Source organism: Solanum pennellii, chromosome 9 (genome assembly GCF_001406875.1).
Source record: "Solanum pennellii chromosome 9, SPENNV200".
Lineage (NCBI taxonomy): Eukaryota > Viridiplantae > Streptophyta > Magnoliopsida > Solanales > Solanaceae > Solanum > Solanum pennellii.
Genome location: NC_028645.1, coordinates 71,607,056 through 71,620,268, shown reverse-complemented (window position 1 = coordinate 71,620,268; position 13,213 = coordinate 71,607,056). Strand labels below are relative to the sequence as shown.

The following is a 13,213-nucleotide window of genomic DNA, read 5'->3' as shown; positions in this document are numbered from 1 at the left end:
TATTGGTGCCCCTGCCGTCCAAAAATTAGAGCGTATATACCCTTCAGTCTAACGGAAGACTAAATAGGGACACGTGGTACAATCTCATCCATCGATCCGATTTCAGGTCGGTAGACATGTCCATTAGTATAAAGAATATATATGTTCTAGTTTTTGAACAACATTGGCACCAATGTCCCTAAAAACGGAAGGTATCCACATACCACTTACGATAGTTCGGGGATATATTTGTCCTTTCTCCCGAGATACTATGACAACAAATCTTGAACTTCCGGAACAGTATTCACATATTTGCTTGCAGAAAAATATATGCAGGTCTGTTGTTGAAAGACAGAGCAACTTTAGAAGCAACCGTTTTCGCTTGTCCTCAACACCAACAACTAATCAGGTAGAAAATGCACACATTTTGACAACAGAAACAGTAGAATTGCTTAATATGGAAATGCAGTTAAGCAACAGAGTATAAGGAGAAGAAATAATACTTATTACTATACACAAACTTTTACATGGGCATCACCATCATATACCCATTGCTTCAGAACAGACTATTAAAAAACAGAAACAGAACTTCAGCTGAGAAATTATACGCGAACTTCTTCTCAATGTGTTTGTAATTTCCATTGCTTGCGATATATCTTATCTCCAACGAGATTGGACAGAAGCAAAAATGAAGCTTTATTTAACCTGGCACTCTGTCCCAACTACTAACAATAGAAGGCATGACTGAAACAACACCAAAATCAAATGACTGAAGTTCCTACCCTGAGTAGACATCATTCGGCGATCAAAAGTATTGGCATGGATTTTATTGTTAATAATGACTAATAAATAACATAGAATCGGAAAAAACAACAACCGCATTTATATTAGAAGCAGGATTATGTATCACTATATATTCTTCATCTGCACAAAGTTATTATAAGTTCACCAAAACAGGTTTTTATACTCGGATGCTAACTTTCACGTGTAACCAGTAGTTGTCCCATTTTAAGCTCTGTGGCGATGGTAGTGGATGTCGAGGAAAAAAACCACATCATTATTGTTGTCCCTGTTCATTTTTCCAAGAGTTTTTAGCAGCTTCTGCTGATGAATTATCAGAGTCTGCACTTCCATCTTTTGGTTTTTCGAAAAAAGGATCCCATTCGTGAGCTGCAAGCTCAGTTTGCCCTTCATCCAGCAATGAATATTTCCAGCTGAGCTCCTCAATATAGTTATCATATTTTCGATCTTCAATGATGTCTTTTCTTAGCCTTGTAACTCTATTTATAACTGCATCAACTGCTACATCAAATGCATCCTTGAGAGTCTCCAATTTAGAGCGAGGATCGGCATAAATCAGCCTTGGAATCATACTTATGACAGCCTCCCGCATTTCCTTCACCTTCTCAGGAGGAATTTGATTTAACATTTCCTCTATGCTTATATTCTTCTTACGAACATCATTCTCAGAAATGAAAACAGAGTAGGCTGAGTAGTTCTTCGGAAGATGCCATGTATACTGTGTGTAGGCAGAAGCAGGGTGGAAAAAGACAGGTATACAACCAGCCAACATAGCATCAAAAGCCGACCTTCTTGTATATGAATCACCTTGAGGTTGCAGACAGAAAAGGGAGCTCTGGAACATCTTCATGATACTGCTGGGAGAGTGACATTTGCTCTCCCCTGATTGACCGCACTTCAATAACTTGCACGCTTTAGACTGCTTGCATTGGTCAATGATCTGCCCCCTGATTGATTTAGGGTTCCCAGGCCGTGGTCCACCAGCAAAACAAAATAGCCACTTCCTCTCCAGCTTCCTCATCCGATCCTGCCAAGTGAACACTTCAGCATCCTTTGCTGGATGGAAATATGTTGGATATGGGATGCCAAAATCATTTGCATTCCATGGACTTGATTCAACCACAAGCATGGACATATTCCTCCCAGCAGGTAGGAAAAGAAGCTTGTTGCCCCAATCCGAATCTGAATCGGACAATCTTCTGAAGTCCCACGTTATCCTACCAGCCACGAGAAAATGATCCTTTCCCCCCATGATGTTCCACTCTGGCCTCTTTTGAAGCCAATCAACCAAATCAAGAGAAGCAGCATCCCTCGTAGTCACATTATAACCCCAAAGATACCTTGCAATGTCAAACCCTGCATAAAACGGCACAAAAATAGCAGCAGCCAGAGAGGAATCATTCGTGAGGCACTCGTACTGTTTCATCCGATTGCCAAAAATGACATCCACGGCAAACTGATTAGTCGCATACCATCCAGTATTCGAGAACACTCCCTCAGCATTCTCCATTTGCGGCCCAAGCCCAGCATTAGCAGTAAACTTACAAAAATTAGTCCAAGGACTAAGAGTTCTACATTCCTTAAGCATATCTTCATTGAACCTTGGAGGAAGATCATGCACATAAATATACCTTCCACCACATGGATCACTTTTATTCTCTACCGTTCTCAACGCTCTCATAAACGAGTAACTCTCAGGATCTCTCCGGGAGCTATTATCGCTACTCACCGGCCTAACCACCACCGGTGTTGGTTGCACATTCTTTTTGAGCGGTTTGGACTTCAGTACTAAGTCATTGTTATCCATTTCAACTTTAGCATTACGTATAGTAGCACGATTCATGGGATTTGGATTTGATTGTTTATTGAGGGAAAGTGGATCCAAATTAGGTGAATCATGAACATGATTACCCCCAAGAATCACAAAATGAAAATACAATAGTAAAAACCAAAACAAACCTGACAATGAAGCTAACAAGCAAACCCTAGGTTGATGATTTTTGCCTTGCCCTTTCTCCATTGAATCATCAAACGATTGGGACGTCGGAGAACGGCGCCTCATCAGATTATAACCATACCAACATAAATAAACCACCAAAAATCTCTAAAGATACAATCTTTATAACAAACCCCAAAACCTCAAGAATCAATGAAAATATTGCTAATTTCAACACAACCCTAAAACCCAAGTCTTCAATAAAACTCAAAAATAGATGTATTAATTTTCCAAGAAAAGAAAAAGGGGTTCGTCATTAACTATTATAGAACCAAAAAAGAGTGAAATGCGGAGGATTTAGCACGTCATGAAATGGAGAAAATCAAGACCATAAGCGAAGAAACAGAGAGAAATTTAAGCTAAAAGAAGGTTCCAGCAAAGTTTAACAGCACATAAGTAGGTGGAAGGAGATTGATGAAGAACAATTTATAGGTAAAGATAGAAAAAAAAAAAACCATTTTTGTGGGTATTAACAAACTGTTATATGCATAGATGGTAGAGGAAAGAGGAAGATGAGATGTAGTAGCTGTTTCTTATTTTTTATCTGTCGGTGGATACCTAAAAATAATTACTACTACTAATTCTAAGGTCTATAGAAAAAATAAATTCTCTTCATAAACTAGCATTTTTTATACCAACAATAGTAGTAATCAATTTGGTGTAACTTTATACTTCGTCCGCTCATTTTTATTCGTTATGTTTTGACTTGACACATTTATTAAAAAATAATTACTTTTATTATTATTTCTATTTTATTATGCTATCTCTATTATAATTGATGTCTAGTTTTAAGTCTTGAAAGATGAATTAGAGAATCATAAAGGTACAACATAGAAAAAATAATAATTTTTTAATATGTTCAAAAATGACAAATAAAAATCTATCTTAGAAATAAGTGACAAGTAAAAATAAATATAAAGATCCAAAAAAAAATGATGTGTATGCAATTGTATTCTTATTCAACAAAGGGAAAAAGGGTTACCCCTCAACTTTGTTATTTAGAGCTGATATACCCCTTATTATTAAAATGAGTCATATATACCCCTACTTATAAATAAATGACTCACATATACCCTTTTTCTCTAACGGAAATGGAAAAAAAATAATCTAATTTTTTTTCTAAAAAATATATTCCATATGAGTAAAATTTAATCCTCGTCAAACATATTTTTTTTGGACTTTTTTTGTTTCAATGACTAATTTAAAATTATTATTTTGATAATCAAATTAATTTATGTTTCACTAATATTCTTGTAAACTTATTGTAGATCACCAAATTTTTTTTTCGAATACAAAAATCAAATTACAATATAGATAAAAAAAAGTTGTTTAGGTTTTTTTCACTTTAAACTAAGGAAGAAAAAAAATAAGAATAAGAATAAGAAACTCAAATGATTATAATAAAAGAAGTCAAAAAATAATTTATGTATGAAAAAAATTTATAATATACCTTGAACTTTCATAGAAGAATCATATATACCATTAAATTATTTTTAAAAAAAAATTAAAAGTAAAAAATATAAATTTAAAATTAATGTTTTAACTTCGGTCAAATGAAGAGTATATGTGAGCTCATTTTGTAAGGGCAGTGGTATATATGAGCTGTTTGTATAACGATAAAGGCATATATGAGTCACTTTCATAACGAGAGGTATATCAGTTCCAAATGACAAAGTTGAACGTTATATCAGACTCTTTTCCCTTCTATAAAAAAAAAGATTGAGATTGTTTTTTATAGACTTAAAATTCACAAATAAAATTTTTGTTTCTGGAAAAAAATTTATTTGTTTCATTTATTTTGATTTGTCTAATGGATATTTCTTCTCTTTTTTTTTTCAATTTTCTAGGTGACATAGTTAACAGTACAAGCATGATATTATATTTAATATACTTTAATTTTTATTAGTATCTTTTTTTCAAAAATATATTAAGTAAAAATAGAACAAATAAAATTGAAATAAAGGTTATATATGCTTTGACTAAACAAAAGATTTAGAGCTTAGATCCGAGAGGAGGTGTTACAACTCTGAAAATTACTTTTTTCCAATTTATTTTAATTATCATGCTTAGTAAAAATAATTATTATTTTAGAAATTAAGACATTAGTGTAGAGGAACAAAAAATAACATTAGTAAATTTAAATTTAAAACTAAAATGGAAATAATTTAGTAGAATTACCATTTAAATTAGTGTTTACTTATGGGGTATGTAGAAAAAATAAGGCAAATAAAATGGACTAGTACAATAATAACTAAACAAAGTTGTTGTTCTAATTAAAGATTTAAATTAAGATGATTTTAGGTTGGTAATCCCACTTATTTTACTCGTTTTACACGTGGCTTGATATAATTTGTAAAAGGGTACCTTTATTGGAATTTATTTATTTTTTCTATAATATATGAAATCTGTCGGCCAATTAATTAAAGTTGGCCCTACTGTGAATAATTATTTCTTAAAAGGGGAATTAGGCTTAAACTTGATTAATCTAATCTAACTTTGGCAAATGTTTGATTAATATACTCAGACATACCATCTCTGACAATTATTAGTATTATTATTATTGTACTAAATTTCTTGTTTTATTCCCATAACGTATGTCACGCCAAGGAATTATTTAATTGATTGTTCATTCAGTTACATATTTATTAATTCCTCCGTTCATTTGATTTTAATAAATTTCTTATAAAAAAATTAAATTATTGTATTATCTTAAATTATTATATATAAATTATAAGTCTTGAAAAATAAATTGATGTAAATAATAACAAATATTTTTATTTTTCAAATTAGATAAATAAAAAAGATATTAATTTTAGTAAAATGAATTAATTAAAATAAATTGAGTGAATACTTGGTCAAATGTCAAAAGTTGATGGCTTTTTAATCAAAAATCACGTTGAAATGCCTTGTTTTGACTTCATAATGGGGAAAGAGGAAATTTAATTTGGAAAAAATATTTAAAATGAGCGTGTATATCAACTTGAGTGGCTGATATCATTTATAGGAAAAACAAGTCAATTTCTTAAATAATCGCTCAAGTTTATTTATCGTAATATATTTAATAATTCAAAATTTTTACTCTTTTCTAGTTGGTATGTTATGAAAGTACAGTCTTTTTTTTTTAATAATAGACTTATTTAATTCATCAAATTTATTTAACTAAAATAATAATCTTATTATTATTATTTGAAAAAGTTTTAGTTTATTAAAAAGAATTTTTCATAGTTAAGAATCTTTTATTATAATTAAACTTCTTATTTTTTTAATCCCATGAAGAATAGGTTTTTAAACAAACTAAAATGTCAACAATTTTGAATACTTATAAACATATGTATAAAGAAAATATTGATATACAAATCACTCATTAATGTTAACATACATCAATTAATAATAAATTGTGTGATGAATCAATAATATTAAAGATAAATTAACTATTACAATAGAATTAATTGTGTACTTTGAAACTCATGCTTACAATATATTTTTTTTTTGAAAAAAATAAAAAGTGAAAAATATTATTACTATTTTTTTTCCAAAAAAAAAAACAAAAAATTCCTCAAAATTCTCATTATATTCTAGTTGATATGTCGTGTCATTAAATTATCATTTTAAAAATAATATATCTAATAAATCAAACTTACATCTCTATACAACAAATATATAAATTAGGCGATAATTTATGAAGATTATAAAAACTTAATTCCTTCATATTTTTTCCAGTAGAAAAGTGAGTTGAAAATTTCCATATCGATTGAGTTTCGATGCAAAAATATTCCTTGAATCAACTTCAAATAAACATATCTCATAGAATATGAAGAGTAGTGTATCACGTTACCTATCAAATTAAAGGTTTTGGAGTTTTATTTTCAATGTGGCCAACCTCTCGTCAAATGGAGGTCCTAATCAAAAGTTATGATTTTCAATTTTGTCAGACATTCTGTCTTAAACATGTGTTTCATCGGCGTTGAACAATTTTTAATCAGCGAAACACCAGTTAAGGAAGTTTTAGAGGATTTCTTCTTTGAATGTGTGTTTCATTGGCATTAAACAATATTTGGGTAGACGTTTCAAACATCAGAGGGCGGACAGAAAATCATTTGAGTTGATTTTAGTTCAATTTTTTCTCACTTTTGGCCATTCTTTCAAGCCCTAATAGTGATTTTCTCTTGTCTTTCTCTTTTTCCTTTTCGTCAAGGTACTCTTCTCCATAGATTTAAAGTTTTACAACTCAAACTTCTTTCATCTATGTATGAATCATTTATAGAAATCATCACCCTTGACCGTAGGGTTTTCAAGAAATGAATACAAGAATTTCAAGAAAGGATTTCTCCAGTCTTCTACTTCTTCTTCAAGTTAGAGTTCTTCATCAAGATTTGTGGAGAGTTTAAGGTGTGTGAAATTGTCATAGGGAGAAACTTAGTTCTTTTTTTACGCCCTTCATCTATAGTTTCAGTTAGTAAGATCAAAGCTAAGATTTTTTACCCAAAGTCTATGATTTTCGAATTTCTTTATTTCAAATGTGTTTATTGTTGATTTCATTATTGAATTAATTATATTATATTATATTTTGATGATGATCCTTGATAGATTTAGGGTTCATACTACCTTACCACATGACCCCCTCTTCTCACCTAAAGTTATTTGAAAACCTTGTTATACTGTTTCTTACGCATTGTTTTCATTGGTATAGTATATTTCATATTTTAAAAGAAGTCTTCCAAGAAAGTATATATATTTAAGTGCACTATTTTAGAAGTGTTTCAAGAAAATATATTCTGCTTCAAGTACATTACTTTAGAGGAGTTTCAAAAAATTATATATTTTTGCATTAAGATGCATATTTTCAGAAAGAAATTATAGATAACTTCTTAAAGAAATCATGTTTAACTTTAACGAAAGCAAACCTTAGTTTTGAGATAGCATAGTTAGAGTTTCACAAAAACATAGTCAAGTTTTAAAGTCAGGTTACAAAGTCGAGTTCAGTTCTAATGCAATATTATTTGAGCATAGTGTCACAGACTTAGGGTTCTAACTAATGTTTCGTGCGACACTTGACAACTTACTCATAAATCTTTCACGATCTTGTAAGTTCAAGTAAGTCCTTTCAAGATAGATCACTAAGATAATGCAAAAAAAGACTTAGAAAGATTTGGAAACCTTTGGAACAAGACTTTGTATTGCTTACAACTTTCTGGATTGCTTGCTTCAAGCTTGGATCATTTACAAATAAGAGACCCTCTACTTATACTACTTCTTAGGGGGCTAAAATAAAAATTACTTGGCAAGTCCCTACAATATTTACACTTTAGTCCATGTTCTAGAATTCTCTACTAGTCTAGAGAATTCTAAGCCTTTCCAAATATCTTCTAAGTTATTCTAGAGAATTCCAAGGAAAGGTCTAAGGATTTCTATAGCCTTCTTGAAATATCTAAGGGATTCTAAAATTTTCTATAAACCTCTCCACAACTCTAGACTCTTTCGTCCCTATCCGAATGCAAAATTTGATTATGAAGTGGCGGGACGTGACACTCTGCCCCACCTATTGATGCGCCGATTGTGTCATATAGCCGCTGCATAGGAATCCGATTCTTGTGCATGCATGACCAATTGTCCATTGACTCGATCAAGGACCTCTTGCAACTCTTTAAACGTCTTCCTTACCCCTTCTAGCTTGGTCTTATGATTTACCTTCTTCTTAGAAGGTAAGTGCCATGACGGCTTCTTTGGCATCACAACCTTGTTCCCTTTTAGAACCTTCTTCGTACGTGGTGGCAGAGACCCTTTAGCACCATTGTCTTTTTTTAAACTTGCAATGGTGTCTATAAACGTTGAATCCTTCTTCTTAGGGATTCTTACGAGTTGCATGGCTGTTAGACATACTTGTTTTTCCATCTTCGGTACCTTAACCAGGGGCACCATACATAATCCTCCTTGCTCCATGACTAGAAGTCGTTGGAGGTAAGGTTCGATCACCGCGTGACACAGCTGGAAGAACTCTTGCCCAAAATAATGTCAAAGAAATCTAAATGAGCGATAGTGAAGTTGGTCTTACCTTGCTACTCACCTAGCGTGATGCTTACTCCATGCGCAACTCCACACACGGGAGTCGGTGGTGCATTAATCGTCTTGAGTTGGTCGTTGCTTGGACTGTAACTCATCCCCAACCTTGTCGTTGCTGTCTTGGTCATAATATTGTCCTCTACACTCGTGTCGACCATAACACGAACGGGTCTTCCATTAAACGTGATGTCGACATACTGCGCGCCATATTGTTTTGGCTTCCCTGGTTGCTTGGTGATAGCTCTGCATGGTCCTATCAAGCCCAACTACGTGGTCTCTACGCCTTGTCCTTGCTCTTGTGCATTTTTCTCCTTCCGTTCTCGCAGGATAGCACCAATTCTCTTCAGTTCGGGGCACCTTGTTAGCCTCATAGAATTGGATAATTTTAATAATGAAAAACTTAATCGACTTGTGATTTGTTGCAGGAAAAGAAGGAAAAAGATGAGACAAGAATATAACACCTAAAGAAGGAGAAAATATGTTCATCAATCAAGGCAAAGAAATCAAAAAGGAAAGAAATCAAATCACACTTCATCAAGAGGGAAAGCCATGATGTGATGTACGAGACACAAAAGGAAAATAAATAGTCCATTTTCTATTACCAGAAAGACATGTCAAGAATCAATCAAATTCCGGAATCAATCAAGCAGATCATGATCAATCAGAGATTTCAGAAATCAATAAAATATATTCAAGATTGCAGAATATATTCAAGATTGTAGAACAAATCAACTAAGAGAAATAATATGCATCAATCAAAGGATACTTTCAAGACAACAAGATCAGTTAACATCCAAGACTACAAGGAAGAAATCAAAATCAAGGGATGCATTCAAGTTAAGAGATCAGCCAAAGATTCAAGACCGAAGATCATCATACAAAGGAACAAATCGACTTGATCATGCACATATCTGATATGGACATGAATCAACAAATCAATCAAAATAAAATCAAGGACTTAACCAAATATCCTTGATTCAAACTCCCTTGGGTTTCCATAAAAGCGCAAAGTCCTCAAAAGTTATTTAATCTCTCTTAGTCATAGTTGTGAAGTACACACTTCACTTGAACTTATATTGCAATCTTCTTTATCGTTCATGAAACTCTGTACACCCTTGAGTAAACAATTGTAAAGAAAAGAGAAAGAATGATCTGAGTGTAAGTTATATAGTTAGTGGTTGTGTCAATGAAGAAGATTTGATTTGCATATCAGACGGGCTCTTAATCGTAACATTCTTTAACACCCAAGTTCTCAACAAGCTCTTAAGGAAACCCTTGTAACCCAAGGGGACTAGGCACCACACCAGTGATCTGAACCAGTATAAAACACTTTGTGTTATTTACTTACTGCAAGTTATTATTACTATTTATCTGTTTTACTAACGTGCAGGTGAGTTAACTGACCAGAGTAGGAAGTCGACTGAAGGGAATTTTAATTCACCCCCTCTTGACTTTCACACCTTTCATAGTTGTGCGTCCCACTGCATATGTAGCAACCCTTTCTTTTGGCGGTTTTTGCCCTTCTCTCCGTGTCGTCATGACATCCAAACTTCTTGTCATCGGACCTGTAGGCATCATGATTCTTAGGACGTGGATGCTGCTCCTCGACTTTGCCACGATCTATCCCAATATGGTCATGACTACCTCTAACTTTCTCTCCTCTAGCTCTGTCAGGATTTTCATGCTTAAAGTCTGTCAAAGCTTTAGCCTTCGTGATGGCTTGATTGATAGTCCTGACCTGTTGGTGTTCAAACTCTGTCCTGGCCCAATTTTTTAGCCCATCTATAAAGTGGAACAACATAACAACATATCTTCACATGTGAGGTTAGAAATAGCGTGAGTGTGGTGAACTCCTTCACGTATGTGTGTATGTTGCTCGTTTACTTCAACTTCCTAAACTTGCACTTCACCTCATAGATGACGTTGTTAGGGAAGAACGCCTTTTTGAATTTCACTTGGAATTTCTCCCAAGTGTCAATGGCGCAAAGTCCCTTCCCTATTTCCTACTCTTTACGCCTCTAGAAAGATACAATACAACATTGTTGATCTTGTTTTCGTCGGTCTTTAGCCTTTTGCACTTGAAATAATTCTCCAAATGCCATAAGAAATTCTCTACCTCTTGTGCATTACAGACGTCTTTGAACATATGTGACTTGGGAGCCTGGACCATGGCCTCCCTATCTCGGTCATGCGACAATGATCCTCCAACTTTCACGCCCTTCTTGAGTACTTTCGTCTCGGTCTTTGTGGTCTCAATTGTGCTCAACGCCTCCATGAGTCCACTCCAAGGAAGTGATATCCTCTTTCATCTCAAACTTGACACGGTGGCGTCCCTTTAACTCATTGTAGAGGTGCTCGATCTCCTCAAGGGTGAATTCTTCGAGAGCTTGAACATGTTATCGACCACATTCAAACGCCAGCCTAATATATCCACGGCCTGCCTTGCCATTTCAACCCTTGTGACCTATTCATCTCTGACAGTGACGTTAATGGCCTCTTCGCCAAGTTCGTCGTCACTTTCTTTGGTGGTCGAAGGTTGGTGAGATGTAAGCGCCTTACTTGGTGTGGGGTCGAACAACATTTCTCATTACTATTTTGGTGATTCTTTCCTTTGCGATTCTTCTTTCCACCATCTGGATGGACGTTGGTGGTGCTTGTGACGTTTACGTCTCCTTCGTTAGTCATTCCCTTAGTAGCAAACCTTTGCTCTGATACCACATTGTCACAGACTTAGAGTTCTAACTAATGTTCTGTGCGGCACTTGAAAACTTACTCATGAATCTTTCACGATCTTGTAAATTCAAGTAAGCCCTTTGAATCTAGATAAGAATGACTTAGAAAGATTTGGAAACATTTGGAAGAATACTTTATATTGCTTGGAAGATTGCTTACAACTTTCTTGGATTGCTTTCTTCAAGGTTGGATCATTTACAAATGATAGTCCCTCTATTTATACTACTTTCAAGGGGGCTAAAGAAAAATTTACTTGGTAAGTCCCTTATAATATTTACACTTTGGTCCCTGTTTTATAACTATCTACTAGTCTAGAGAATACTAAGTCTTTCTAAATATCTTCTAAGTTATTCTAGAATTCTAAGGAAAGGTCTAAGGAGTTTTATAGCCTTCTTGAAGTATTATTTCAAGGGGTTCTAAAGTTTTCTATAAACCTCTCTTCAACTCTGGACTCTTCCTCCCCTATCCGAATGCAAAATTTGACTTGAAGTGGTGGGACGTGACAATAGGCTCAAAGTAAAAAAAATTTATTTATTCTCCTAAAGTAGGACAATTTTCCTATAATGGGCATTTTATTTTACAGTTATTGAGCATTATTGCATGACTTTAAGAATTGTTTTGAGCATTGAGTTGGATAAGGAAATCGGGTAAGAGATAAGATAATCCAAAATTCCAAAAATGCATCGCCAATGTAGAATAGGATCGTGCCTTTGTTCAAGCAACTCCTTAGAAAGCCATTGATATAAGAACCCATAGATTGGATCCATAAATTATGTTCGTCTTTTACCCCAACAAGGTATATGATGACTCTGTCAATGCGGGCCTGACAGAGTCATGATGTTCAAAGCGATGATTATAGGTTAAAGAAAATCTTCTAGAATAATCAATGACATTATGTTTAGAACTTTCTATTTTTGGAAAGATATTCTGTTGTAAAACTTGATTGTTAGAGTACACATGCACAATTTACTTTTTAGTTGAGTATTTTACGGTCTACCTTTTGATTTACTCTTTCAATTAAGTATATTCAAATTATTTAGTTATTTCATTAAACAATCGAAGTTTATTTGTAATGGACGTAAATCTGGTGTGGATCTCATGAATGGTTTCACCTTCTTTCATGTAGAAATTCTCATACTGCGTGGTCAACATATCAACCTTTGATTCCTTTATTTGGGTAGTTTCTTCGTGGGATGTCTTCAGACAATCCCAGATTTCCTTAGTTGTTTCACATGTTGAGATTCTATTGTATTCGTCAACTCTAATTCCACAGACCAACAACTTCTTGGCCTTGTAGTTTTTCTCAATCTTCTTCCTATCACTTTCATCATACTCCCTCCTGGATTTTGGAACCATTTGAGTCAGATTTCCTTCTTTTACATTCTTAGTAGGCACATAAGGACCGTCAAGAATAATGTCTCAAATTTCACTATCTTCTGCCATGATATAATCATATATTTTCGTCTTTCACCACCCATAGTATTGTTCATTCAAGCGAGAAGGACGCATGGTGGACTGACTTTCTTCTAATCTTGGTGGAGCCTCCATCTTCGCAGGATCCTTTCTTGATGTTAGTCAAGTAGAGTACCGCTCTGATACTAATTGTTCAGATGGACAAGCTTCATAGAGTGCTAAGGTACCAGG

The 13,213-nt window shown here is 34.0% G+C and overlaps 1 protein-coding gene across 1 annotated transcript; it reads right to left on the bottom strand.

Moving 5' to 3' along the window:
- Positions 1–463: 463 nt before the first annotated feature.
- Positions 464–3,360, bottom strand: LOC107031396 (xyloglucan galactosyltransferase MUR3). The gene has a single exon (XM_015232744.2). It carries the CDS (start codon positions 2,840–2,842, stop codon positions 1,037–1,039), a length of 1,806 nt encoding a protein of 601 aa, XP_015088230.1. The 5' UTR covers positions 2,843–3,360; the 3' UTR covers positions 464–1,036.
- Between the last annotated feature and the right edge of the window lie 9,853 nt (positions 3,361–13,213).

Excerpts from the sequence above, each read along its gene's own strand:
- LOC107031396 (XM_015232744.2), bottom strand. The coding sequence starts at position 2,842 with ATGAGGCGCCGTTCTCCGACGTCCCAATCGTTTGATGATTCAATGGAG.